This window comes from Hydra vulgaris, chromosome 12, assembly GCF_038396675.1.
Source record: "Hydra vulgaris chromosome 12, alternate assembly HydraT2T_AEP".
Taxonomy (NCBI): domain Eukaryota; kingdom Metazoa; phylum Cnidaria; class Hydrozoa; order Anthoathecata; family Hydridae; genus Hydra; species Hydra vulgaris.
This window is the reverse complement of record NC_088931.1, coordinates 19,310,781-19,337,484: the sequence shown is the minus strand read 5'-3', so window position 1 is coordinate 19,337,484 and position 26,704 is coordinate 19,310,781. Positions and strand designations below refer to the sequence as shown.

The 26,704-nt window shown below is 28.9% G+C and overlaps 1 protein-coding gene across 7 annotated transcripts in view; it reads left to right on the top strand.

The window, feature by feature from the left end:
• The first annotated feature begins 9,790 nt into the window (after positions 1 to 9,790).
• LOC136088552 (uncharacterized) overlaps positions 9,791 to 26,704 on the top strand; it is a 22,195-nt gene continuing 5,281 nt past the window's right edge. For 2 of the 7 annotated variants that reach the window (XM_065812449.1, XM_065812450.1), the window contains exons 1-4: positions 9,791 to 9,842; positions 18,835 to 18,903; positions 18,990 to 19,197; positions 19,674 to 19,781. In XM_065812449.1, coding sequence (XP_065668521.1) covers positions 9,804 to 9,842; positions 18,835 to 18,903; positions 18,990 to 19,197; positions 19,674 to 19,765 — 408 coding nt within the window. In that variant the 5' untranslated portion in view covers positions 9,791 to 9,803 and the 3' untranslated portion in view covers positions 19,766 to 19,781. Of the gene's footprint in view, positions 9,843 to 12,577; positions 18,553 to 18,834; positions 18,904 to 18,989; positions 19,304 to 19,673; positions 19,782 to 26,704 lie in introns of those variants that run through there. The other 5 variants (XM_065812446.1, XM_065812447.1, XM_065812451.1 and 2 more) reach the window with 4 other exon arrangements.

Genomic DNA, 26,704 nt, shown 5'->3' with positions numbered 1-26,704 from the left:
GTTTAGAAAAACAGAAAAATTTGTTTCAACAAATGTCTAGCAGTGTTGATTGTGAAACTCGTGTCTCTAATATGGTGTCATGAATATTAGCAAAAAACCTGAAACCATTTACTGATGGTGAAATAATCAAAGAATGCATGATTGAAGCATCAGAATTTCTTTTTCCAAAAGACAAATTTCAAAGTATGCACTTGTCCGCGCGTACAGTTACTCGAAAAATTGAGAAAATGGTTGTTAATGTTTATGAACAATTGTCAAACAATCTGTCAGAAGCTGAATTTGTGAGTATCGCTCTCGATGAGTCTACTGAAACTTTGTTGTTGATGTAAATAGGACAACCGGTGAAGTTTTTACAGAAACTTTCCTGAAACATTTGACAGAAGCAGGTCTAGATATATTAAATTGTCGAGGTCAATCATATGATAATGAAGTAAACATGAAAGGGTTTCATAAAAATTTGAAACAACTTAAAAATTTCCTTTGTCATACATGTATTATATATAATATTATTATGATTAAAAACTAAAAAACCATGTGTATAAACAGTAAGTTACACATACACACATTGTTTCTGTGTGTGTTTATATGTGTGTATGCATCGTGTATATATATATATATATATATATATATATATATATATATATATATATATATATATATATATATATATATATATATATATATATATATTTAAACAACTTTAAAATGTATTCTATAAATTGATTGATTAGACATGTAAGCAGAATTAAATTGGACAAAATTAATATATTCTTAGAAATAAATTAAATTTGCAACAGTGGAAAATTACTATGGATGTTATAAATTGGTTCGCCATAATTGAAAATAAAAATGACTGCACATTTATTCAATTTGACATTAACGATTTTAACCCCTTAATAAATCCAGATTTTTTAGATAAAACAATTGAATTTGCAAAAACCCACACAGTTATTTCTGATGAAACAACCCGTATTATAAAACATTGTAGAAAAACCTTACTTTATTTTAATAAGGAAACTTGGAAAAAGAAAAACATACATGACTGCTTTGATGTAATAATGGGCACTTATGACGGAGCAGAAATTTGTGAATTTGTTGGACTACATATTTTAGATTTATTAAGTAAAACAATCAATATAAAAGATTTAGGCGTTTATCGTAACGATGGTTTAATAGTAATGCATAAAAAATCTGGTCCACAGCTCGATAAAATTAGAAAAGATATTATAAAAATTTTTAAAAATATTGGCTTTCAAATCGAAATAAACATAAATTTAAAAGTTGTGAACTTTTTAGACGCCATTTTTTAACCTCTCTGAAAATTCATATAAGCCTTTCAAAAAACCAAACGATGAATTATTGTATATTAATATTAACTCAAATCATCCACCCCAAATTCTGAAAAAAAATCCCGATTTTAATCAACAATAGGCTAGACCAAAACTCCTCTTATGAAAATGTATTCAATTCCTCTAAACGAATATTTGAAGATGCCCTTAAAAAAGTGGCTTTAAAAATTTTGAACTAAAATTTGACCCTGAAAAAAAGAATACAAAAAAGAGAAATAGAACTAGAAACATAATTTGGTTCACCCCCCCATATAGCAAAAATGTTTCCACTAACATAGGAAAAGTATTTTTAAAATTGGTCGATAAGCATTTCCCGCCCTCTAATAAATTACTTAAAATTTTTAATCGAAATCCAATTAAAGTAAGCTACCGTTGCACAAAAAATATGGAAAGAATTATAAAAGGTCACAATAATGCTTTGTTAAACAAAAAAGAAATCCTAAATGAAAAAACTACAGAAAATTGTAATTGTAAACAAAAAAACAATTGTCCAATGAGTGGAAGTTGTTTATCAAAAAATGTGGTATATAAATGTGTTGTTTCCTCTAAGAATGAAGCTGATAAACAATATATAGGCATAACAGAGGGTGAAAGGAAAAAAAGTTTTGCCAATCATAAGCAATCTTTCAAAAATTAAAAGTATTCAAAAGACACCATGCTGTCAAAATATATATGGGAATTAAAAGGTAAAAATATTGATGATTTTATACTGAATTGGTCTATCCTTAAAACAGCACCTGCATATAACAATATTTCCAAAAAATGCATACTATGCCTACAAGAAAAATTTGAAATGATTACACGTGCAAACCAAGAATGCTTATTAAGCAAAAAATCGGAATTAATTTCTAAATGTAGGCACGAAAATAAGTTTCTTCTAAAAACTATAGAAAAATGAGCTCAAATAATATTTACATTAAATCCCTCTTTTTAAAGAACATTTTTTTAAAAAAAAGCATAAGTAATCATTTCTAAAGAATTCTTTTTATAATAGTGTCAGCAAATTCCACAAATGTGTGAAAATTTACAGTACTTAAGACATTTGCGACTTCCTGTAATTTAATTTTTGGTATAAATTGAATTTTTATTAATTTGATCATTCATTTCTGATGAGTCTTCATTGATAAAACACAGTGTTAAATAAAAAAAAACTTTTGTCAAGTGATTTTCTACTAATTTATATATATATATATATATATATATATATATATATATATATATATATATATATATATATATAATATATGTAAATTATGTTAGTGTATTTTACAAATAGAGTGCTCAATGTTCTTAAAGAACAGAGCAATAATTAATTAGTAAAAAACACTTATCTAACTTTTATCTTCGACTTGAAGTTTCACCATTGCTGGATCATCAGGAAGAGTTCTCTTCCTGATGATCCAGAACTCTTCCTGATGATCCAGCAATGGTGAAACTTCAAGTCGAAGATAAAAGTTAGATAAGTGTTTTTTACTAATTAATTATATATATATATATATATATATATATATATATATATATATATATATATATATATATATATATATATATATATATATATATATATATATATATATATATATATATATATAGTTTGTGTGTCTTTGCTTTGGAATAAAATAAAAATTAAACAACGTATGCTCACTTAACACATGCTTTTCCGCAGTGATCATTTTTTTTTTTGGAAAAAAAAAATTATTGATGCGGAAAACTCCTAATATTTAAATAAACTTCATTAGTCTGGGTTTTTAAATCAAATTACAGTTGTAAGATATTTTTTACCATCCATTGTAAGATATTTAGCATTTTCTACCATCCAGCTACTTCTTGACTTATCGAAAACTTCGGCGTAAGATTTTGTACGGCCACGATTTAAGAAAGCTTGTTTCTCACTTCTGTTATTAAACTCGTTGGAATGGTATCGCTAATGGCAGATGTTTATTTTTTTAAATATATTTTTATATTAAAAGAAAAGAATCAAAAAGATTCAAGAAGGAAAAAATAAAAAACAGAAACAAAGCCGCTATCGAAGTTGAGTTACAATTGTAGGTTAAATTACAATTTTAGATTTTTTTCTAGGTAGATTTATATATAATATATTCATTATAATATTCGTTTTATATTCGTAATATATACAGTAATATCGATGGGTTAATTCTAAAACATTGTAGGTCTAAATTTGAGCTATATTGACTTAGAATGTTGAAATATCGATCTCTTCGCCGTCTACCAATTGATAGGGAGTGGAGGAGATATCCATTTTAAGTTATTCAACAAAAAATTTTCTAAATACTTGTATTTATATACGAGTTTAAACTTTTAAAGACGTTTTCCTCACAACTATCTAAAATGAACAAACAATGTTTTAGAATTAACCCATCGATATACAGTAAGAACTAATTAATATTAAATATTCCATATCAGTTTATAATGTTTAACATTAATCAATTTAAAATATACTAAAGCCAAAGCGTAAATTCCTACAACGACATATTTTTTGATTAATAGCAATTAGAAAAATAGATTATATTAATATAATCTAAATAATATTTATAGCAATAAAAATATAACACAAATTAACAATAATATTATTTTCAAAATTAATAACTTTGACAATCTAGATGCGTGCAAATGCGCGTTCAAAAAACTTTAACTAAAAGTTTTGATTTTGAAAAATAGAGTTAAATAAAAAATAAAAAAAAGTTTAAAAAAATTGCAAATTGTATTTTTTTTAATATTATAGTTAAAAATGAAAAAATGAAAATTAATAATAGTCTAAAAATTAATAATAATCTAAAAATTAATGATAATCTAAAAATTTTAAAAAATCCAAAAAAGAAAATAAAACATACAGTAGAAATCTTTAATTACATACAAAACCTTTAAAAAACAATTGAAAAGGTATTTATACAATTAAATAGTTTCCTATTTAAGGCGAATTAAACGTAGTAAAAAAAGTTCGAATATGTTTGAATAATATGGTTTTAAATTAAAAACCCTAAAATTAACACACAAAAAAACAACTTAAATATACAAACTTCAAGTTAAAAATTATAAACCCTATTTTACGTAAAATTTAAAGCTATTAAAGAATTTGTTTAAAAAAAAAATCTATTATCATAATATATATTAACATATATTAATATTGACTAAAATAAATTAAATTAAAGCCAGGCTCTAGATTAAAAATGTTGCTTATAACGTAAACATATTGCGTCATAATATATGTTCGTTTGCTAACTGAGCTTAAATTGTGTCAATATCCAGCATATATTTTAAAGCGGAATATCAGAAGGCTTATATAGGCATTTTAAGCGATCCACTGTAGTTTTGCGGTTATTTAGTGGAATATTAGTGGCAGTCAAGGCTGCATTAAAGGTCAAGTGGGCTTGAGGCCACTTTTTATAACTATTATAATTCAATGCAGTTGCATCGTTTTCAAAATATTTACTGTAATGAATACAAGGCTGACGACATTCGTGGGGGGGGGGGGGGAATTGCTTTTTTTATTATTATGAAAACTTTAGATATAGAAGACTTTTTTTAAGAATTGATAATTGTGTCTCCCCTCCCCCTCCACTTCGAAACCCGTGTCGGCGGCCCTGGAATAGGTTTTAATGAAATAAAAAATTGTAAAATTAAACAAACTAATAAACTGATGCAATAATTAGCAAATATTTCCACATTGATATTGCAATTTTAGTGAGTGTGAAGGATTGTTTATTTACTGTAATCTTAGACTATTAGTTGTAAACTTTTTGAGATTTTTTATTAGCAAACTTTTTAATTACAGAATCTAAATCAAGTTGCTGAAGTAGTCTATTTTCTATGTATAACAGCGACAGAACATTTAAGCGTTCTTGGCCCATGGTTGATCTTTCTTTGTTGCAGTCAAAACTGCAACAAAGAAATTGAAAAGAAGAGGTGCTTTGTGTGTGGAAAGGACAACCACTTGGTCAGCACTGCTATAAAAAGTGTATGAACTCATAAAACATGTAAGGGAGACCACTCGTTTTTGTGCGAGCGGCTTCCCACAAAATTTAAAACCACCAACTCTCTGCGTATGTGTCAATGGAAGAACAATAAAAGCATTGTTGGACAATTGATTGAAAAGATTGCTTCAAATCAATTTTAAATTGTGATAGTGTAAACATAAAAAAAATATCAAACCAGCAAAAGAAAAGGTTGGCACAATGAATGGGAAGTCAATCGAAATAAAACACCAGATTGTTGTTGATCTTTATATAAATGATACAACTGTTGGTTTGGAATGCCTGGTTACCAATATTGTTCCTGAATATCAAATGCTACTAGGTATGGACGCAATACGACTGCTTGAAGGTGTCCAAGTTGGGAGAGACGGTGAAACAATAAAGTTCAATGTAGAACAACTAATTATTTGCGCTTCTGTAGACTCTCAAGAAAAAATGAATGAATTCAAAAATTGATAAATAAAGACTTTGTAGCAGTACTCAAAAGTGGCAGTTGGAGCGTGTCTTGGAAATGGCTGTTGGAAGCATCAACTTTAGCAAACAAAATTCCAAATTATCATATTTCTGAAGACGTTAAAAGTGAGTAGGCCATGAAAATAAGAGAATGGGTTACACAGGATAGTTGTAACCATTTCTAGTGAGATGTAAACGTAATGATGCCATCAACGTAATGGCATCATTACGTTGATGGCAATAACTCAACGAAACAAATTAAGTGCGGTAGTGGTGTAGTGGTAAGAGCGCTCGCTTTGTAAGCGAGAGGTTTGGAGTTCGACTCCCACCACGTCCCTGGAAGTACCGCGCTTAACTTAGTTTCTCCGCGCAGCGGCCTTGCTCGGCAAGGTTCGTGTATCAGAGTTAAAGAGTTGAGAGAGGGTTGCACCACGAATAACAACTAAAAAACAAAAAACACAAAAAAATGAGTAGCCTCCTCGACTGTAGTGGCCCCCCCCCCTCGGGCCTTGGGAGATAAATAATCTAAAAAAAAAAAAATTAAGAGTACGTCTGGTGATGGACTACCGTGAGCTAAATCAATTTGTATTTATTCATACTGCAGAAAAGGCGTTGAATCAGTCGTAAAAAGTTGTAAAAGATGTTTATTGTAGATCCTGCAATTAAGCGTATGTCAGCAAGAAGTGGAGAAACTCCGTTAAAGATGGTATGTTGATATAACGTGGCTCCCAGAACAAATGGCGAGGAAACGTCACCCTCCTACAAAGCCTTATTCTCCTATAAGTGGAAACCACACACAATTTCTGCCAAAACTAACAAGGAAGGTCTCCACAACTATACACAAGGATAAGAAGTATTTGTTAAACAACCTGATTCAAAATGTACGAGCGAATGGAATAGAGGAAGAGTCAAAGATGCAGAACGAAAAGTTTCGGTAGAAATCAATTGATTTCCAAATCACATATAAGACTTCCGTCCTTCTCCCATTGTAGCTGACTTGTGTACTAGAGAATCGTAAGAACCCATCGCGAACAACTTAAATCTCAGAAGATCGACAAGAGTGCTGAAGTTTCCGAATAAGTATGCAGACTTTATGATCTAGAGATCAAGGGGTGTTGTAATTAGTGTAAATAATTATATTATATATAAATTATTATTGTGTTGCGTCAGAAAGAACGTTGTGGGTGCGTCACATACTAAAATGTTTAGTGCATTTGCCTCAGTTATTGCCTCATCAATAACACTGTGTGCAGAGATTCTCTTATTCAAGGCTGATAATAATTGGATTTCTCAGTGTGCAGAGATTCTCTTATTCAAGGCTGATAATAATGTCAATAATTGGAAGAAATGTGTGTATTTTAAATTTGTCTAAAGGCGTTTAACCGGCGTCAGCATAATCTGCTTTTTCATCACGATTGTCCCGTTTCGCCTAATTTTTCTTTTATGTTCATGTTGATACGCATTGCTTTGATACAGAATTTTAAATTTCTGTTCTTTTTTACTGAATTGAGAAGGAAGCTTTTGTGCAAACATTTCTAAGGATTTCAACATCTTTGTAGCTAAAATTTAAATCTAGTTTTGCATCTTGAAGACATTTGCTTGTTTTGTCAAATCTTTCTAAAACAATTGACCACACTTGGAACATTAGTCCAGTCTCTAACTTATTTATTAGCCTTTTTGCTTCCAATTGCGAGTCAGCTTTTTCAGTTTTTGATTCAGACATACTGACAAGAGTCTTTTGAATTGTTTTGTATTCGTTCTGCAGTGCATCAACTGCATCGTGGTGAGCAGAACAACGTGTGTCCAAAAGTTGTTTAAATATTAGTATTCGTAAAGGAGTAAAGCTAGTTAAAACTAGATTATTGCCAAGCTCTCACCAGTATGCTCATTTATTGGAATAAAGTTATAAAGCGTTCTGCTAATCCGCTCGCTATTACATATCAAATTAGCAATATTAAATGGTCGGAATGTAAAACATCCAGTGTTGAGTCTACTGAGACAGAATTGTATTTTGAAACTTTTATTCCTTGTTTGACCGACCTCATTAAATGATCATTTATAACTAAAATAAATTCATCACAATTTGTTGATGACAAATATAATATGTGGTCTCTACATTTGTTAGCACGTTTTTAAATGTATTTTAAAAGAAATGGATCATACTCTGCAAGTAACTTCAAACATCCTAAATAATTGCAGTTGTTCATAGATCCAATAATCTCGTCGTTTCCACGAAAAGCAAGAACTCTCAACTACAATAGTTTAGTTGCACTTATAATCTGTTTAAGAATTTGACGCCAATTTTTCTTTTCAGACATGTTCTACAAGGCTTTTATCTATTTGCTTTCTTGTTGTTTTCATAACCTTTAAATACTTTTTCTGCGCAAAGTACTGATTTCATGGCAACTTAAATTCCTGACTGCGTTCTTCCAATTGTAATAATCATTAGTTGCTAGCAGTGACATTTCTTCGGCTTTTGCCAATATTTTAAAATTAGCACGGAGTAATTTACCAGTTTTTGGAGAATAACAAAACAAATCACGCTGAACTTTCTCACTGTTCAATTGCTCTCTGAACCGTTCAATTGCTCTCGAAAAAAAATGGGTTTGAACAAAACTGTTTAAACATATCACTTTGAAATATATTTTCTGACGTGCTAAAATTATTCTCAATGTGTTGACAACTAGCAATTCCTTTAAAACAAAAGTAGTCGCGCAAAACATCAGCAACTTTCAAAATTCTTACATCATCAGGAATTTATAAATAAACTTTATTTTACTAGGTTTATCTGGTTCATCTTGAAGTTTATGTTCATGAATTTTATTTGCTGTTGCTTTATCTAATATCTCCATACCTATTGCTTGGTCATGATTATCAGTTTGACAAGTTCATTTTTAATTGCGTTACTTATATCACGTTCAATATTCGATTCAGGCTCGGAAATGTTGTGAGGTTGAGTGAGTTCAATTATCTTTTTCGTTACTACCAGAACCTTTTTGCAACATTTCTCGTCTTCTTAGTTAAATTTTATTTTCTTCCATCCGCTTTTATATTTTTTCATAACTATCAATTTTTATTTTAATAAAGATAAAAATTATTTAAATAATATAACGAGCGAACAGTGTACTTTTATTATCATTTTTTTTTTAACTTTCACAAAATACCGGCGATTCTCGTGTGCTTCGTTAAAGCCGGTTTTGAAGACAAAACTTCAGCGGCACTTCATTCAAAAAAAAACACCATTAACAAACTTGAGGACAAGGTAAAGAATTTTTAAATTCAAACTCTTAATAATAGCTGAAAAAAAAGTTGGAACTGGTATAGCCGAGTATTTTTACAATAAAAAAAACGCATCGTGTTTTACATCGGAGACAAAAAAGAACAGCATTTTTTTTTATTTCTTAAATTTATTTGCGTATTTAATACACCTAAATTTGATTTAATTTATTAAGTTTCAATTGAAATCCATATACGACTTTAAATTATTCAGTTTTCAAAATTTTATACCGTGCCTTGTACAGATTTAGAATTCTGGATATCAATATCGTATTTTTTTTTAATGTGCCGATAGTTGTTAAAGACATGATATTTTAACTTAAATTTAAGTTGTTTACTTTATTTAAGAATAATTTTAAATAAAATTAGATTTAAAAATTAATAAAAAAAATTAAATAATGGCATTTAATTACAAAATCTATTTTTCTTGAGAGCTAAAGTTGGCTTTTTAAAAAAAAAATTGGTTATTTCTTTATTTTTCTTCTATATTTTTCTCATGGCGCAGGTTTCAAAGTGGAGGTACACAATGTTCGATTTCTAAAAAAGTCCTCTATATCTAGAAATTTCTTTAAAAATGAAAAAAAAGGTCTTTAAAAAAAAAGTGATACCCCCCCCCTCCGTGCTGTCCGCTCTGTATATTATACCATGGTAACAATTTCTCACAATTCAAAATAAAATTTAACAATTTTTAATGAGAATTAATAAATAGTTTAATAGCGAAAACAAATATGGTATGATAAGGTCCTCTAGCGACAAAGAAAAACGTAAAAAAGTTCAAAATTTATTTATTTTTTTAACCCATATTGTCCATGAGCAACCATTTATCCAAAAAAATTTCAGCAAAATTTAACCATATTACTATAGTAATAAGTTTTTCTCAGTACTTATAAGTACTGAGAAAAAAGTATAATAATGCACTAATATAGCAATTTAAGTCCTCCTAATGTTTTTCATCAGTATTCAGTAATTTGATCATAAAATTTAACTTTGAATAGTGATAAATGGTTGCTTATGGACGATATAGGGTAAGTGAGGTATGATAACTAATGATGCAAATAGTAACTTTATATTTCTTTTAACTAAATATTTAAAAAAGTATTTTATTAGGCCTAATTTTTGGAAAGCATTTTAGTTGATGTGTATAGTAAATATGGTAATTCCAGTTTAGGCCATTTGAAACATATACACCAGAATCTTTTATATATATATATATATATATATATATGTTTTAATGGTATATATATTTCAAGTTGTTTTTATTGGCATATGTTTTATCTTTGGAATTATTTAACATCAAGTACTCATATTTAGGGTTATTTTTTCCAATATGCATAACCTTGCACTTGTCATTATTAAATTTTATTAACCAATTTTTTGTCCACTGAACTGTTTTGTTCAAATCATCTTGTAAATCTTCTAAAAAAAAAAATTTGTATCATCTGCATATAATTTGCATTTATTTTTTTATGTTTAACATTATATCATTATTATATAAGATGAATAATAATGGTCCAAGTACTGATCCCTAAAGAATACCACTTGCAACATCCATTCAGATCATTCTATCCATTCAGAAATATTTTCTCCAAGCACTACTTGTGCTTTTTTACATTTTTTAATACTTTCTTTTTTGAACAGATTTTTTTTTTTTGTTTGTTCACAAAACCATGATGGTGCACTGAAATTAAATTATTATTGTTTAGATGTTTTATTATTTCATATCAAATAATACTTTCCATAACTTTGCATACAATTGATGTTAAAGAATTGGTCTGTAGTTAGTTGGTTCAAGTCTGTCACCTGTCAACATCATTCAATATTTTTAAAGATGTCTTTCTGAAAATAAATAAATTAATTCGCTAGAACCATTTGTTAAAAGCAACCAAGCAATGGTTAAAAAAACATAATCTATTTCCACTGGTGTTGTTGTGTACCTTGATCATAATCGAACACTTCTCAATTGTCAGATGAATGCAGCCTACTTAAAGATGTATAATTCTAAGAGATTGTCTCAATGAATCATGAAGAATTTAATGCAATTGCATCACATATGGAAAAAATTACTTCAACAGAATACTTAGGCGTTGAATCATGAGTTGTTGGGCTGCTACCCCAAGAAAAATTTGTTACTGGTAGTTGCACAATTTATAGTGAAGGTTTAGCAACACTAAGATCAGATGAGTGGTTAAATGATGCTGTAATCCATGCTTATATTTCACCCTCTTTTTTGGCTCAATAATGGCATGAAAAAAACCTTGATGGTTGGCTTTATAAAAAAATCTGTCTATGCAAGTACCACTAGATTCTTTTGCCCCTTCATGTTAGCAACAACCACTGGACACTTTTAATTGCTAACACTCTTGATAAAACAGTTGGAATTGCGGGTTCTCTTAATGGAGGTAATACTTCGAATCTTCCTATGTGTGTGAGGTATATGATATGACGGTCATCTATTACTAATGAACATGGAATATGGAAAAAAAATTGTTTTAATGCACCTCAGCAACTCCATTGTGAAGTTTTTAAACTAATGTTTGCAGAAGCTGTTACCAACAATGTGAAAATTAGTATTGTAGATTCGTCAGCTGTAGCATAATGCTGTTGACACATTTGTGCTAGACTTGTACAACGCATGTGTGCTAACATTGATAACAAAGATATATGTGACATCCAGTTTTGTGTTAAACCCAGTGGTGCTCTTTTAAAAAGGTCACAATGCGATCAGTGCAATTGTTGGTGTCATAATGCCTGTGCATTGTGTCAGTTTTTTCACACAACATTTTTATTTAGCCAATATATTTGAACAAAAAAATAAAATTTCTAGCAATAGATATTTTTATTACTTGTAAACTTTGTGTAATAATTATATTAGTTTGCTTCTTTATTAAAAAAAAATCTTATCCTGGCCGGGTTTCAGGTTTTTAGACAGGCCAGTTTGGCTGGGATGGCTTTTAGGTACAACCTAAGAAGTTTTGAAACAATTAACTGAAAAATGTGTTTGATGTATTGCATATTGTTTCACCATCTTTTGTAACGTCACCATTTGTGTCTCCTATGGCCCTAACAATGTTTTTTATTTTGGTTTTGCTATCTATATAAGAGTATAAACATTTAGTATTCGATTTTATTTTTTTTACTAAATTACGTTCATGCTCCATAATTGCTTGTTTAATCTCTTTAAATATCTTATATTAAAATTAATGAATTTAATTGCTTATTTATTCTTTTTTAAATATCTTAATAATCTTAGTTTCGAAATTTTTAACATCGTCTATATTTTTTAATACTAGCAGCTTTGATTTTCTACAATAAGTTCCTTTTAACTTTTAACTTTAGGTTTCTAGTTAATCATAATGATTTTATCTTTCTAATGTTTTGGTTATATAAGCATATTAAATCCTATTAAAATCCTTTAGCTTTGACTTTTTGGAGCACTTAGGAACAGTCACAGTAAAAAGATGAGACTTAATTGAATGACGAGTAACACGAGTATGGATTTTAGTAGGTGGTACAAGAGACGCTAGCTCTTTAGAGCAGTGTTCATTATAGTATTTGTAGAAAATAGAGAAAGAGAAGCAACATGATGATGTGATAGTGGTTGGAGGTTGGCTGCAAGAGCAGTTCCAACTATGTTTATGATGCATTTTTGCACCTTGTCTAAAAGAGAAAGAGCATCATTGGAAGATCCGCCCTAGATATAGCAACAGTATTTCTTACAATAAAGAATAGAATCCAGAGTAAAAAAAGTGTTGAGTGTGATAAAGAGAAACCTTAGCAGATGCTAATTTTGCAATGGATTTGATATATGGATTCCAAGAAAAATCGGAAGTAAGAGTAAATCCTAGAAGATGAAGTGTAGATGACTCATCAAGTACATTACTGTTTATAAATATAGGAATTGGGTTTTATCTGAATTAAAGTTCACCAGCCACTGTGAGCCCCATGCTGTAGCAGAAGTGAGATCTTTTTCGAGCTCAAATGTCCCCTCCAAGCAATCAGAGAGTGTTGGCTTCTTATCAAGACTAGAATAAATGGTAGTATCATCAGCAAACAATGCTACCTTAGATATAAGAATATCTGAAAGATTGTTAATGTAAATTAAAAAGAGTATAGGGCCAAGGAAAGAACCTTGAGGAACCCCTGAAGTTACAGGATATAAAGAAGAGTGCTGTTCATCGAGGAAAACTTTTATACTGCGATTGGTAAGGAAGGATTCAATAATCTTAAAGATGTTACCTGATACACTGTAGGAAGAAAGCTCGTGGAGAAGAACAGCATGCCAAACTTTATCAAAAGCTTTAGAAATGTTAAGAGTGATAGCCTTGACCTCTCCACCTCTATCTAATGCACAAGAAAACCTATCGGTTATTACTGTTAGCAAATTAGCTGTAGAACAAGAATATTGAAATCCACATTGATGATCAGAAAGTAAGTTATTAGATTCAAGATGAGAGATTAGGCGTTTGTTAATTAAAGACTTATGATAGGAAGGAGACTGATGGAACAGTAGTTAGGCAAGTCAGATCGCTCTCCAGAATTTTTGAAAATGGGGATAACAGCTGGAAAACAAGACTCTAATAAGCACTTGTTAAAGAGTTTTGAAAGTATAGACGACAGCTCCGGAGAACACTTCTGCAAGACTATAACAAGTATGTTGTCCGGACCACCAGCTGTAAAAGAGTCTTAGCAGGAAATCACTTTAGATACAGAAGCTGAAGTGATAGAAATGTTAAGCAATGGATCAATCTGTTTGTTGGCTATATCAGGTAGAATGCATCTAGTGGAATCAAGTGATTATATTGATGAAAAGTTCTTAGCAAACAATTCAGCTTTGTCTTTAGGTGAGGTATCAGAATCTACACCATACTAGAGAGGTGGAACAACAGATTTACCCTTATTATTGATACTGTTAAAAGTTCTCCTGAAGTCACAAGAGTCTATTTTTTGTGATAAAATATGAGATTTCATGACCTGAGAATAGTGGGCTTTGACGTTAGATAAAACCTTTTTACAATGGTTTCTAGCAATAGTAAACAGACATCTGTTTTCTGGAGAATGATTTTCCTGGTAGATATGGAAGTAATGGTTTTGATTAGAAATTGCAGCAGTACAATGTGAGGAAAACCATGGAGAAGAGTGAGGCTTGACTGGGAATCGTTAAGAAGGAATAAACGATTCCATACCAGCCTGAATCCAAGGATTTATGTAAGAAGCACATTTGTCAGCAGGAAGGCGAAAGATTTCCACCCAAAGGCCATCACAAAGAAAATCACGGAAAGAGTTCCAGTCAGCTTTAAAGTAGTTGTATGGGGTACAATGATAGGGGATTCTGATGATGAAGAAAAATGAGATAATAGTTTCAGAGATATCAAACTGTGATCAAAAGCACCTAAAGGTGAATGTGGAGAAACTGTGCCCTGACTAGGATTAGAAACAAGACAAAAGTCGAGTAGAGAAAGTAAATTATTCAGGTTGTCAGGAAAAGTTGACTATTTAAGTTAGAGATTGAAAAAGGCAAAAGACCTTAACACCTGCAGAGTCACTGATACTAGAGCCAAGCCATTCAATGTGATGAGCATCAAAGTCACCAACAACAACAATATTGGCTGAAGGATAAAGAAAGAGGGCTTGGTCAATTTGATCAAATAATATCAAAAAGAGTGAAATCTTGAGATGAAGAAAGACAATATAGAACAAAAAGAAAGGCAATGGAGTAAAGTGGCGCTAAACGAAAGCACATAAAAGAATAATCTATGGATTCAAATCTAATTTTCTGTAAATGCCCAGGCCAAGCATGTGACTATTGGAGTCTTTATGAATTAAAGAAAGATAACCATCAACACTAAGATCCTAAGATGGGACAGCTGAACTCAAATTAGTCTCACATAGAACAAGTAGGTCTGGTGAACTTTGCAAGAGATAAGACTCAACAGAATAAAAGTTACTTCGAAGACCACAAATATTAGTGAATGATAGGTTTAGAGAAACTTGGTGATGACAATGATTTTTTGTGTTTTATAGTTTTTGGTATTTTAATCATTTTTAAATTTGTTAAAGAACTTGACTCAAAGCACAGATTGCACTCATTACACTATTTAATAGTTCAAGCAATTGCCTCATTACTAATAATAAACTCTAAGCCGTAACATAGGGCTCCAAATGTAGCCTATCTATATTTAGATTAATTGATTCAAGGACTTCTTAAATCGAATGGCAGGATTTAGTTTTCATTTCTTTGTACACCCTGAAGGATCTCGGATCTCTATCAGAATCTATAAAAGTCCTGTGCAATTTTTATACCTCTACCACATTATTTGTGATTCTGACAATCATGAAACAATCCCTTGCAGCCCACAGTACTTATTAGTCTACTTCCATATATATTGCCTGCTACCCAGTGCACATTTTTGGTTCTGTCATAATATATCCAGCCATAATACAGTAACTTATAAATATAAAAGCTAAAATCTAACTAGTATTTTAGGATAATAATGAAGCTTATGTGGTGGAATAAGCACCTATAATTTTAAAAATTTGGAGAAATGATCATATTAAGAGATAAGACTATTTTGCTAGTGTTAAACTTACCTTATAACAGTCTCAGCTTTCAAAGTGCAAATACCAGCTGATTTTATATTGGGATTCTTTTTTAATTGTATTCTCTGTAGAACATGTGCAACTTTATTAAAGCTTTAAACCTTAATGTGGCTAATAAAGGCTACATGTTAAATGCTTTAATATGTAGCCTTTATTAGGCCACATTAAGGTACTTGAAAAATGCAGTTCTTCACAGAAAAAAAAAGATAAATTCTTGTTTTAAAACTGTATAAATTGATCTAATAGTTGCTTTGATATAAGTTTGCTTTGTTGTAGGAAGCGTTTTAAAGAATTTTTCAAATTGTTTTTTTTTGTATATTATTATTATTTTTTAAGTGACTTAAGTGCAAGTGTACACAATATGTACTAAGTACTATAAAGTATATGTTTTAAACTGCAAAAAATGACAAAATTTATCAATTTTATAACCTAAAATCTGCATTTATAGACCAGTTTTCAATTTTTGAAAGACTTGATAAGAATGTAAGGGTACACAAGTTGTTTATGCCCATTTTCCAACTCCCTCTGTCTCTCCAGTAAAGAAAAAAGTACCACAGGAAACATTTTAAAAAATGCTAAAAATCTAACAAATTCAATAAACTTCAACCAATTCGAGTTAGGTTTTTTTAAATTATAAATTGAACCATTTTTCAGATTCCTATCATACTGGTATGTGTCAATACCACATGACAGAACATTAGAGTTTTTAGAAATGTGATTTTTCTGAAACACCCTTTTAAGTGTTTTTACTAATTTACTATTGCTCTGTTTTTTAAAAACATTAAGCACTCACCATGGGAGAAATAACAGAGTGTGAAGCACCAATAGGAACGTATCCATGGCAAAGCATGGAAGAAAAACACAAAGACAAAATATTAAAGTAATTTGGGCTAGCATAGAGATAATGCTCCAACTGAAGTCCAAAATGGTCAGCTGCTTTTCCACAGGACATATGATTTATGATAGATTGGACTTCATCAGGAGTGACAAAATAGGCATCATCTTTAAGAAGATTACAGTGTTTAACTATAAAGTTGTCATTTATATTGCATATTGGCTCAACTGAGTTGAACAGGGTGGAATAGTTATTATACCACATGTGGCATACATTATCAGGACCCGAGGCAGAGTCAATAGAAGGTGGAAGACTATATTTATTGCTGTGAATAGAAGTCACGATAGACCAGAAACTGGTATAGTTCTTATTTGCTAAACTGTTCGCCAGCTTTTCTGCTTTTATAGTATCTTCTTTTTTTTGCAGAAATGAATGGCATATTTATATAAGGCTCTTGAATTTTTAAAAAGATTGAAGATTGGGCCAAATTTTGGTTAATTATAGCTACGCCTTAAGCAGAATGCATCTTTAGCAGCCTTATGAGCATCTTTTACATAATCTGTCCAATGTGTCATAAGTTGGTTTCTATTTAAACTTGATTTAGAATAATTAAAACACTGAATAATGAAGATTGAGTAAGACATTCATTAAGGATATTGTACAGGTGGTTAATCTGCTTAACATGCTCATGTGAGTTACAATGTACATTATTACAGTTAATTACTTCAAATTGATCCCTGTTAATTGAAGACACTAAGTTAGACACAGTGGAAGTATACTCCTTTATCATAATGGTCGACAAAGCATTAAAATTTATTTTAGGAGATCTTGTCGAAGTAGGGTGAGCAGTATAGGAAGAAGATATATCAATTTTAAACAAGATATCAAGCGCTAAAGGTAAATGAATAGATGAACTAGTTGACTGAATTATTTCGAAGTTATTAACATTGCATAGAGAACTTTGGGAGACAAGGCAGTGATCAATCCAAGAAGAGGTGCCCCATACTTCACTAACAAAGGTAAAGGAATCATGTGGAAGACAGATATCAGCTGTAACAAGATGTTCATCTATACAAAAATCAGCTAGGAGACTACTACATGGAGACGGAAATCTTGGATCACAATTAAAGTCACCAGTAATAACAAATTTACCATTTAAATCTGAAATAAGAGCTGAAAGACTACCAAGGCATTCAAGATACTTATCAACATTCTCATATGAATCACAAGGCATGTAGATATTGATAATTGTGAACTTATCAGAAAAGTTATTAACAAGTTGGATAGCAACAGACCATGAATTATCAATAGTAACAACTCGAGTTCTGAAGAAGACAGAATCATGACACAGGATAGCAACACCACCAAATGGTCTGCCACGAATAAAACCTGCTGAAGAATCTGTTGGAGACACTCCAAAGCCAAAAAAAACCAGGTACAATGTTGTTCAAGAAACTAAGTTCATTATTGAGTTACCAAATCTCTTGTGGACAGATGATATCATATGTTGCAGACAAGAGTACTAATTTGTGTGTAGAACTTTGTGTATAAATCCTTACTGCCATTTTCAAAGAAACGACGCACAAGCACATTTTCTGGCCATTTGTTACAGTCGTAGAGCCTGACAGCATCTCCAGCAGAGACAGATACTTAAAAGGAAGAGTGATATTTACTTGCGACAATTTTTAAGCAAGTGGCTTTAGTTTTAAATGTTATGTTGATAAACTCAGCTAATTCTTCAGCAGAGGCAGTTGGCGATAAATGAGAGACAAATATAGAAGTAGTTTTAGAGCAATCATACGAAGAAAGTGGTTTTAACATACATAAATTGTTTAGAATTTTTCCAGAACCAATAAGCACTTTTTGCTTTCGCTTTTTCTTTAGATGAGTAACAGTTTGGAAATCAACAGGGTCCAATACTGGTTTTGAGGTCTTATAAGATAAAGGATGACCAGATAAATGAAAATTGTTACAACAGTTATTAGCATGATCAACAAATATATATCATCATCATCATCATTACCAAGTTACTTGGTAAAGAAGTGTTGATGTAAGTTTTATATTTTTTTTAAAAAGTACAGACAACCCTTGCTCCTTTTCTTTTCTGTAATTTTTTAACATTATTTCTTGCACTGCTCATTCTTCTCAAGTGTTCCAGTAAAAGAAAAGGACAAATATCTTTATAATATTTTATTATAATTAATTTATTATTATTTGTGGATTGGTTAAACATTTAACAAAAATTCAACAGATACAGAATTTTCCCAAAATATTTTTTTTAACTGCGTATTTTTATATTAAATTTTATTTAAACTGACATTCTACTTTTTAGTTTTTGAAAAACTTCAGCCTTGTTACCAATATGCTTCGATTTAATATAAATTATACACATATAATACAAGTTAGTTCATTTAAAATATGATTTACAATCTGTTTTCTTTTTTTTTGTGTGTGTTTTGTTTGTTTATCATCTTTTTATGTTTTCAGTTTTTAAAAAATATTTGGTGTTCTAAATCAGTGCCTAAGAAAACTTTTGCAACATTTTTCAAGAATGGCGAGAAATCTGATGTGCTACCTAGGTCAAAAGTTGCTGCTGCTTGCTTTAATAAACTTGAAAACCTTGTTCTTGAGCATAACTGGCAAATACACAGTATTGAAAAATGGAAGGGAGAATTAGCAGAAAGACACTATGGAGGTTATAAAGATATTGATATTTATCAAGGATGTTTTTTTTACTCTAAAATTGAAAATAAAGCTAAAGCTTTGATTACATATGGGCCATATTTGGAAGGTTTCATTGGGTAAATTTAAATTTTTTTAAAATTAATACAAATTGCACCTGATATTGAAGAAATATTTTATATAATAAAAATTGTATGTGGTGTGTAGAAGTATAAAATTGTATGAGGTGTTTAAAAGTATAATTTTGAATGTGGTGTTTAGAAGTATAAAATTGTATGTGGTGCTTAGAAGTATAAAATTGTATGTGGCGTTTAGAAGTATAAAATTATATGTGGTGTTTAGAAGTATAAAGTTGTATGTGGTGTTTTGAAGTATAAAATTGTATGTGGTGTTTAGAAGTATAAATGTATATTTTATGCTTTTAAATGATTTTGAGAATTAGTTTTTTTGGAAGTGTTTTTTTAACTAAATTTATTATTTCATTTTAAGTCATGTACATGGAGGAGCGATTGCAACACTTCACGATGAGGTTGCAGGTATTGTTGCAACTTTATAGGGAACATGTGTTACTGCCAATCTAACCATCAATTATAGGAGGTGATTTATTAAATTAGTATAAAAGTCATTAGTCAACAAAGTAGAAACAATTCATAAAAATTTTTGTTTTCAAAATGTATTTTTAAAAACAATGTTTTTTTAGTTTTATGGGATATGGAACTAATTATAAATTGAAAATTTGAAAACTGACTGATAAAATTATACTAATTACTAATTAATATTGCTTTGATGGAAACAAGTGTTTTTTAATTTTTGCTTTTTGCATTCTTTTAAATTTTTGAATCAGTCTTGTGATCGGTTATTAGACATAGCATGTACTTAGTTACATTTATTTTTTTCATAAAATCCAGAAAAATTTTTTATCAAAAGTTATAACAATTAACAAAGTTATAACAATCGGTGTTCTAGTCTAAAATGTTAGCTAAGCTCTAATGAAAGTTTAGCTCTAATGAGGGTTGCAACCTAATTATAATCATGCTAAAAATTATTTTTTCAATTCGAATTTTTACTGATGAATTAGTCACATCTATGTAACTACCAGTTTTTTAAACAACAATAGAAACATAATCCTTGGATTGATGCAAGCTAATGTCCATACCCATTAGAGTTATGTTAACTAGGATCTATATGCTCTTTTGGAATAGCTAAAACCTGTTTTTTGATCATCTTTTATTTGTTTGTCTATTAATAATTAATATATGAAATGATAGATGATCAAAAAACAGGTTTTAGTATCATTAATTATCTCCTAATTATCATCATATGGCTCATTAACTTACTTTTTTTTGACATATTAGAAACTTATTTGAACTGGGTAATTGTTGTTGCACAAAATGCAATAAAAAAATCTGCTAAAAGAGAATATGAAAGCAAATAACTGGATTATTTTAAAATGTTTGGGTAAATCCATGAATGGCTGTTGTACAACAAATTAAAACTAATAAATTTTGACTGGTTTAGACTTGAGGAACCAATTTCATTGAAACATATGTAAGAGAATAAAGAAGAGAAACAAAGAAGAATGAGAAACAAATCAGCAATTATTGATTTACAGAAGTTGTTAAAAATCTTTAGTTAAAAATAGAGTAGTCTCTTTAGTCATTTTAAACTGTGGTATTTAGAAACAAAAAGGTGTGTCTGTTTATGTGGATGATATTTTTTGTCAAAAGCGTGGTAAATCTTGATTATATTGAGACACATTTTTTTAAGTATGGTTAGAAAATAAGTGATGGTGTTTGAATGTTAGATTTGTTTTTTGAGAAAATTGGTGAGAAACAATTTTGGTCTAAAGAAAAAAAGTTAGCTTGAAGTTAGATTATTTATGAGTGTGTGCTTGGTTACAAACATTTTGTATTTTTTTTTAAGAAATAAGTAGTTTGGCGAAAAATTGAGATGATGGCATTTATTAAGATAATGTGAAATAAGTAAGTTTCTAACAGGTCTGCGGAAAGGTATACCAGCACCATTACATGAGTTTATTTGCACAAAACGGAGTATGTTATATATACTTTTATCCTATATTTTATATATTCCTTTCACTTTCCAGAATGCAAAGAATTTTTGTAAAAATTATATCCATAATTAAGTACTAAAGTTTGGTAGCAAAGTTGGGTATCCAAACTTTATAGCGGTATACCTGTGTCAAAACCTACCTAAATATGTTAATGATGCCCATGAATTAATTCTAGTGTTAGGAGGAATGAATTTGACTTTAGATAAAAAAAATTTTAAAAATTGAAAAATAAAATATTGAATGCTGAAGAAAATTACTGTTTTTTCAGATTTTATGATAGTGCTCAATTAGGCTTCTGATACTCTTTCCAGAAAATTATAGTTTAAGTCCAAGGTGTCAAATAAAGTTACAATAGTATGAAAATTAAGCTTGTTTTCAACAACTTTATAAAAAATACAATGTGTAACTTGATATAAAACATGTTTCATCTGAAGAAAATTTAGCCAAGGTGTTAACAAGAGTTTTCTACAGATGGTTATACAATTTGACATTAAATGATATCACCCAGTGATGAGCACCCAAAAAATATTATTGAAGTTGCAGTCATAAAGCCAGAATCCATTTTAAATATGCATTAACAAACTGGAAATTTTTAAATACAACAAACATTGGGCTTTGTTTGTTGGCTACTAAAAAGTAAGTTTTTGAGGTGATCAAAAACTTCATTTAATAGATCCAGCAACTACACTTTTGCAGTTTTTCCTCCACACTCTCCTCCACATCAGTGTGTAGGCTTCACTCCTACACACTAATGTGTACTTATTTTGCACAGTTGTGGACTTATATTTGATCCACACTAGTGTGTATAAATTTTATTTTGTAACAGAACGGCTATTCAATTGCTTGTGAGTTTGCTTAACATATATATATATATATTTACGATTTTACGATGCAATCTTTTTACGATTTTTATTGATAATTGTGATTTTTGCGCATTATTGTGAATAATTTGCATTTCGTTTTAAGAACAATTGATTTATGCAAGTTTCTTCTAAGTCTTATTTTTACGCATTTTTGTGAATAACTTGAATTTCATTCCAAGAATGCCAGTAGATTACTGGAAGTTTTTTTTAAATATTTTGTAGACTTTTAATATTCAAAACTCTTTACAATAATTTATATAGTAAATTATAGATTTTTTTTTAATTATGAAATTTAGAAAAGATCGCAAATTTTATGGGTTAACATTTTAAAGTCATAAGATTTAATTACTGTCAATTGAACTGAAACAATTAATACATACAGATGAAAAATGCAAACATTTAAAATTAATTAATAAATTAAAAAATATTGGAAATAAATTTTAGTAATTATCTTAAACTAAAAAATCCCATAACATACCAAACAAAAACATCTCACAAATAAAAAAAAATAAACAAATGTCTTTAAATCAATCTGGAATTTAAAGGGATTTATACATTTTGAAAGTTATCTTATTAAACAAGTCAGCAACAGTTGCACCTTTTACAAACCATATAAGTTTCATGGCTTTTTCTTAAAAAGCCATAAAAAAATCTTAATTCGGTCGGATATTCAATAGCGAAAACATAAAAAGACATGAATAAAAACTCTAATGCCTCCATAAAACAGTTGCAACAAGTCAGTGTTATAACTTTTCTGTCTGTCTTAATATAATATCCATTAGATACCCAGAGCAGCATTGGTCGTTTAACTCCACAATCTTCGAGTGTCTTAAATGCACAGTTAACGTATAAATATTTTTTTCACTGTCAGAAAGAGTGGCAATAATAAAAAAGTTATAAAAGAATAAAAAAGTTATAAAAGAATAAAAGAAAAAAATAATAATAACTTTTTCAAAAAGTTAAAAAACAACAACACCTTGAAGTCAAAAAAAAGATTTTCCATGACCACATTCGGTAGCAAGTGAGCCTTTTTAACGAATTTTTGTGGTGGGGTAGGGAGAAGCCAAACAAGACATTCAACAGCAAGCTCACTTTTCTTGTCTAACAATATAAAAGAAAAAAGTGAAAAAGTTTGGACTGATATTTATCAGATTTGTATAACTTATCCAAATAAAAAAAAAAATGATCACAAAAAGTTTTTTATAATTATTATTCACGTAGAATATCACATTAAATTAAATAGTGTTGAAAATAGTAAAAACTGAAAAAAAAGTACTTAACTAAACTATATTTTAGTTAAGCACTTATTTAAACTAATTTAAAAACAATAAAGTATAATTTTAAATCTGACTGTTAAAAGTTCATAATTCAGCTTCATCTAACTCATTTGTTAAGAAAAATACTTCAATTTAGCATATTACATATGATATATATATATATATATATATATATATATATATATATATATATATATATATATATATATATATATATATGTATATATATGTATATATATATATATATATGTATATATATATATATATATGTATATATATATATATATATATATATATATATATATATATATATATATATATATATATATATATATATATCATAAAATTACCTAAGTTCGGTCACTTAAGCTTTGAACATTTATTTATCATACATAGTTAAAACATTTTCAATTTTTTTTCCGAAACATACAAAAAACTATATTAATAATTGATATTGTAAAAATAAAAAAATGAAAAATAAAAACTTGTACTCAATATTTAATTTAAAATGAAAACATCTACTTCGAACAAACATTCAATACCATCTCACAAGTTCAGCCGCTATATAAATACTAATAACGTATCACAAACTTAACGTCACAAATTATGAAAACTAATGTTGTTTTATTGTAAAATTTTGATATAAATTCAGGTAATACCAGTAACTAAGGAGGGAGTCATCCCGGGCTCAAAAAAAAAGTCTTTTTGGGCACCAAAGAAAACAAAAAAGAGCACATAAAAAAAGGCCCTTTTTAATATAAGTAGTATTTTTAATTTTTATTGTAATTAGTCAACTATTTTATTACTTTGGCCATTATCACATTTGTTACGCCACTGGTTAATAAAATTAAAAATATATTTTTCAAATTAATTTAAAAAGGTTTTTTCAATTAACAAAAAAACACTGCTTTAAATGAGCTTTGTACGTTTATTGGCAATTCTTGCACGTATCATTGACCATAGTAGAACAGCAAAATCTGCACAACCAATTGTCACAGGATTCGCAACGCATCCATAATTGTTGTTGAGCTGTATTTTATATCCAAAAAAAATGTCACAAGCTTGATATTTGATAACTCAAAGAACCGTCAGTTAATTTTTAAATTATGAACAAATTTCAAATAAAATACCATGGTTTGTATCCATTACAAAAATTTCAAAATTTACTGGTAAATTTACAGGTAAAGTTACTCGTAAATTTTACATTCGCAACACTTCACAATATTATTACGATATCAACATCTCACAATATTACTACTAATTCTCCTTCGTAAGTCTCCTTCGTTGTTTATCCGTGAATGACTGAAGTTAGAGTATTTCAAAATTTGACTAATTTTTATAAAAAAGTAGTTAATTTTCAAAAATTAATATCTTTTTTTTTGTAAATACAATTAATTTGGTGGTTCTTAATAATACTAAGATTAAATACAATCATTTATTTAGTAATTTGCTTATTTTAGATTTTAATAGTATGCATTTTTCACAAATTATTGTTTTGTCAAAGAAGTATTTCAGCAGGTTGCATATAAACATTATTTTTTTTTTTCTCTAGATTCATATTTACAAAATAAATAAAAATATTATTTGAGAAAAAAGAGTTTGTAAAATTTGAGTTTTGCGTGCTTTTTTTCTTAAATGACCGAAGTTACATGGTGACCGAACTTAGGCGATTTTACGTTATTATATATATATATATATATATATATATATATATATATATATATATATATATATATATATATATATATATATATATACATATACAATAAATTTTATTTATTATAGTTTAATTTTTAATAATTTGTAATTTTATTATTATTTATTTATTATTACATATATAATAATTCATGTACTTTGAATATCAATCTATAAGTTTTAAAATAAATTTAAATATACTGATTCTGGAATGAATTAAGGGTACTGGTTTTTGGTTTCCGTGATCAATAGGAATATTATATTTTTATTATCATCAACATCATAATTTTTTAAATGAAAAAACATTTTAGATCTAATATTTACCTATTTGACAATGAATATTTCCATATTGTAGTTATATCTTTACAATTCGAATGTCTGCTACCAACAAAGTATTCTAACTTTCTACTAAATGATTTCCTATGAAAGAAGTATCCCTAAAGATAACAAAAAAAAAATCACACACACATTTAAAAAAAAAAAGTTAATTGATAAATATATTACTCACATAACCACTCGCTGTTTGATCATGTAAGGTTGGAAAACAGTCAATAATTGACTTTGATAAGTCCTGCTTCTCAGTAGCATTTGGCCTATCTTTTTTGAAATATAGAACTATAAAAATAAAGTATGAAAATTATTCTAACTAATTAAAATCTTATCAAATTTTTGATTTTATTTATACTTACTGAGCACAATTGTTCATCAGATAACGCCCACAAACTTTTGTTAGAAATAGCGTTTCTGCTTTTTCAATCGGTTCTCCTTAAATCAATTTTTGTGTTAATTGCTTACCACAAATAGGTCCATGCTGCTGCCTCTGCTCTGATATAATATTATCAATTTGCAGGTTCTGATAAAATTAATAGAAACCTGTAATTAACATAATTTCATATTATTTCATTTTAGCATTTAAATAACATACAAAATATACTAATTGATTTTATTAATTACTTTTATTAGTATTATGATTATTTTTTATTGACATATGTCTCTATTATTTACTCCACCTTTGCCATTTCAGCAATCATCTGTTAATTGTTTGAAAACTAACCTTAAAACTGATTACACTAGTAGTGGTGCAGCTATTGATTTTTGTTGAGGCATTAACTGATTCACTAATACTCATCAAACACTGTGAGGTAGTGTACTCATTAACAACTGGAACATTAACAATGGTTTAAGTCCTAATCCATTCCTGCAGTAAGCTCCTTTCTGCCATCTTAAATCCTAATTGGACAAGGTCCTCTTCTGTGGCTTATACAAATGACTTTAGCGTAAAGCCAGATTCTAAAATAAAACAATATAATAAATAAAAAGATCTTTACTTATACATACTAATAGACATAGTTAGGAAGGTAAAGACTATTTTCAAGAACACTTAGTTTTTTGAACAACTTTAAAATATTGGAGAATCTTTTTTTCTACAAAATTTTCATACTTGCTATATAGCTAAACCATAAGGGCATGCCCTGCAAAATAAAAGTCAATGCAATAATGTGTTGATAAAAAATCTTGAGGATTGTTGCATAGTTCTAATTTGGGTTGCATCTCTTTTAAAATTTGGTCGATAACTGCACGTTTAATACCAGCTAATAATAAACTTTTATTAAA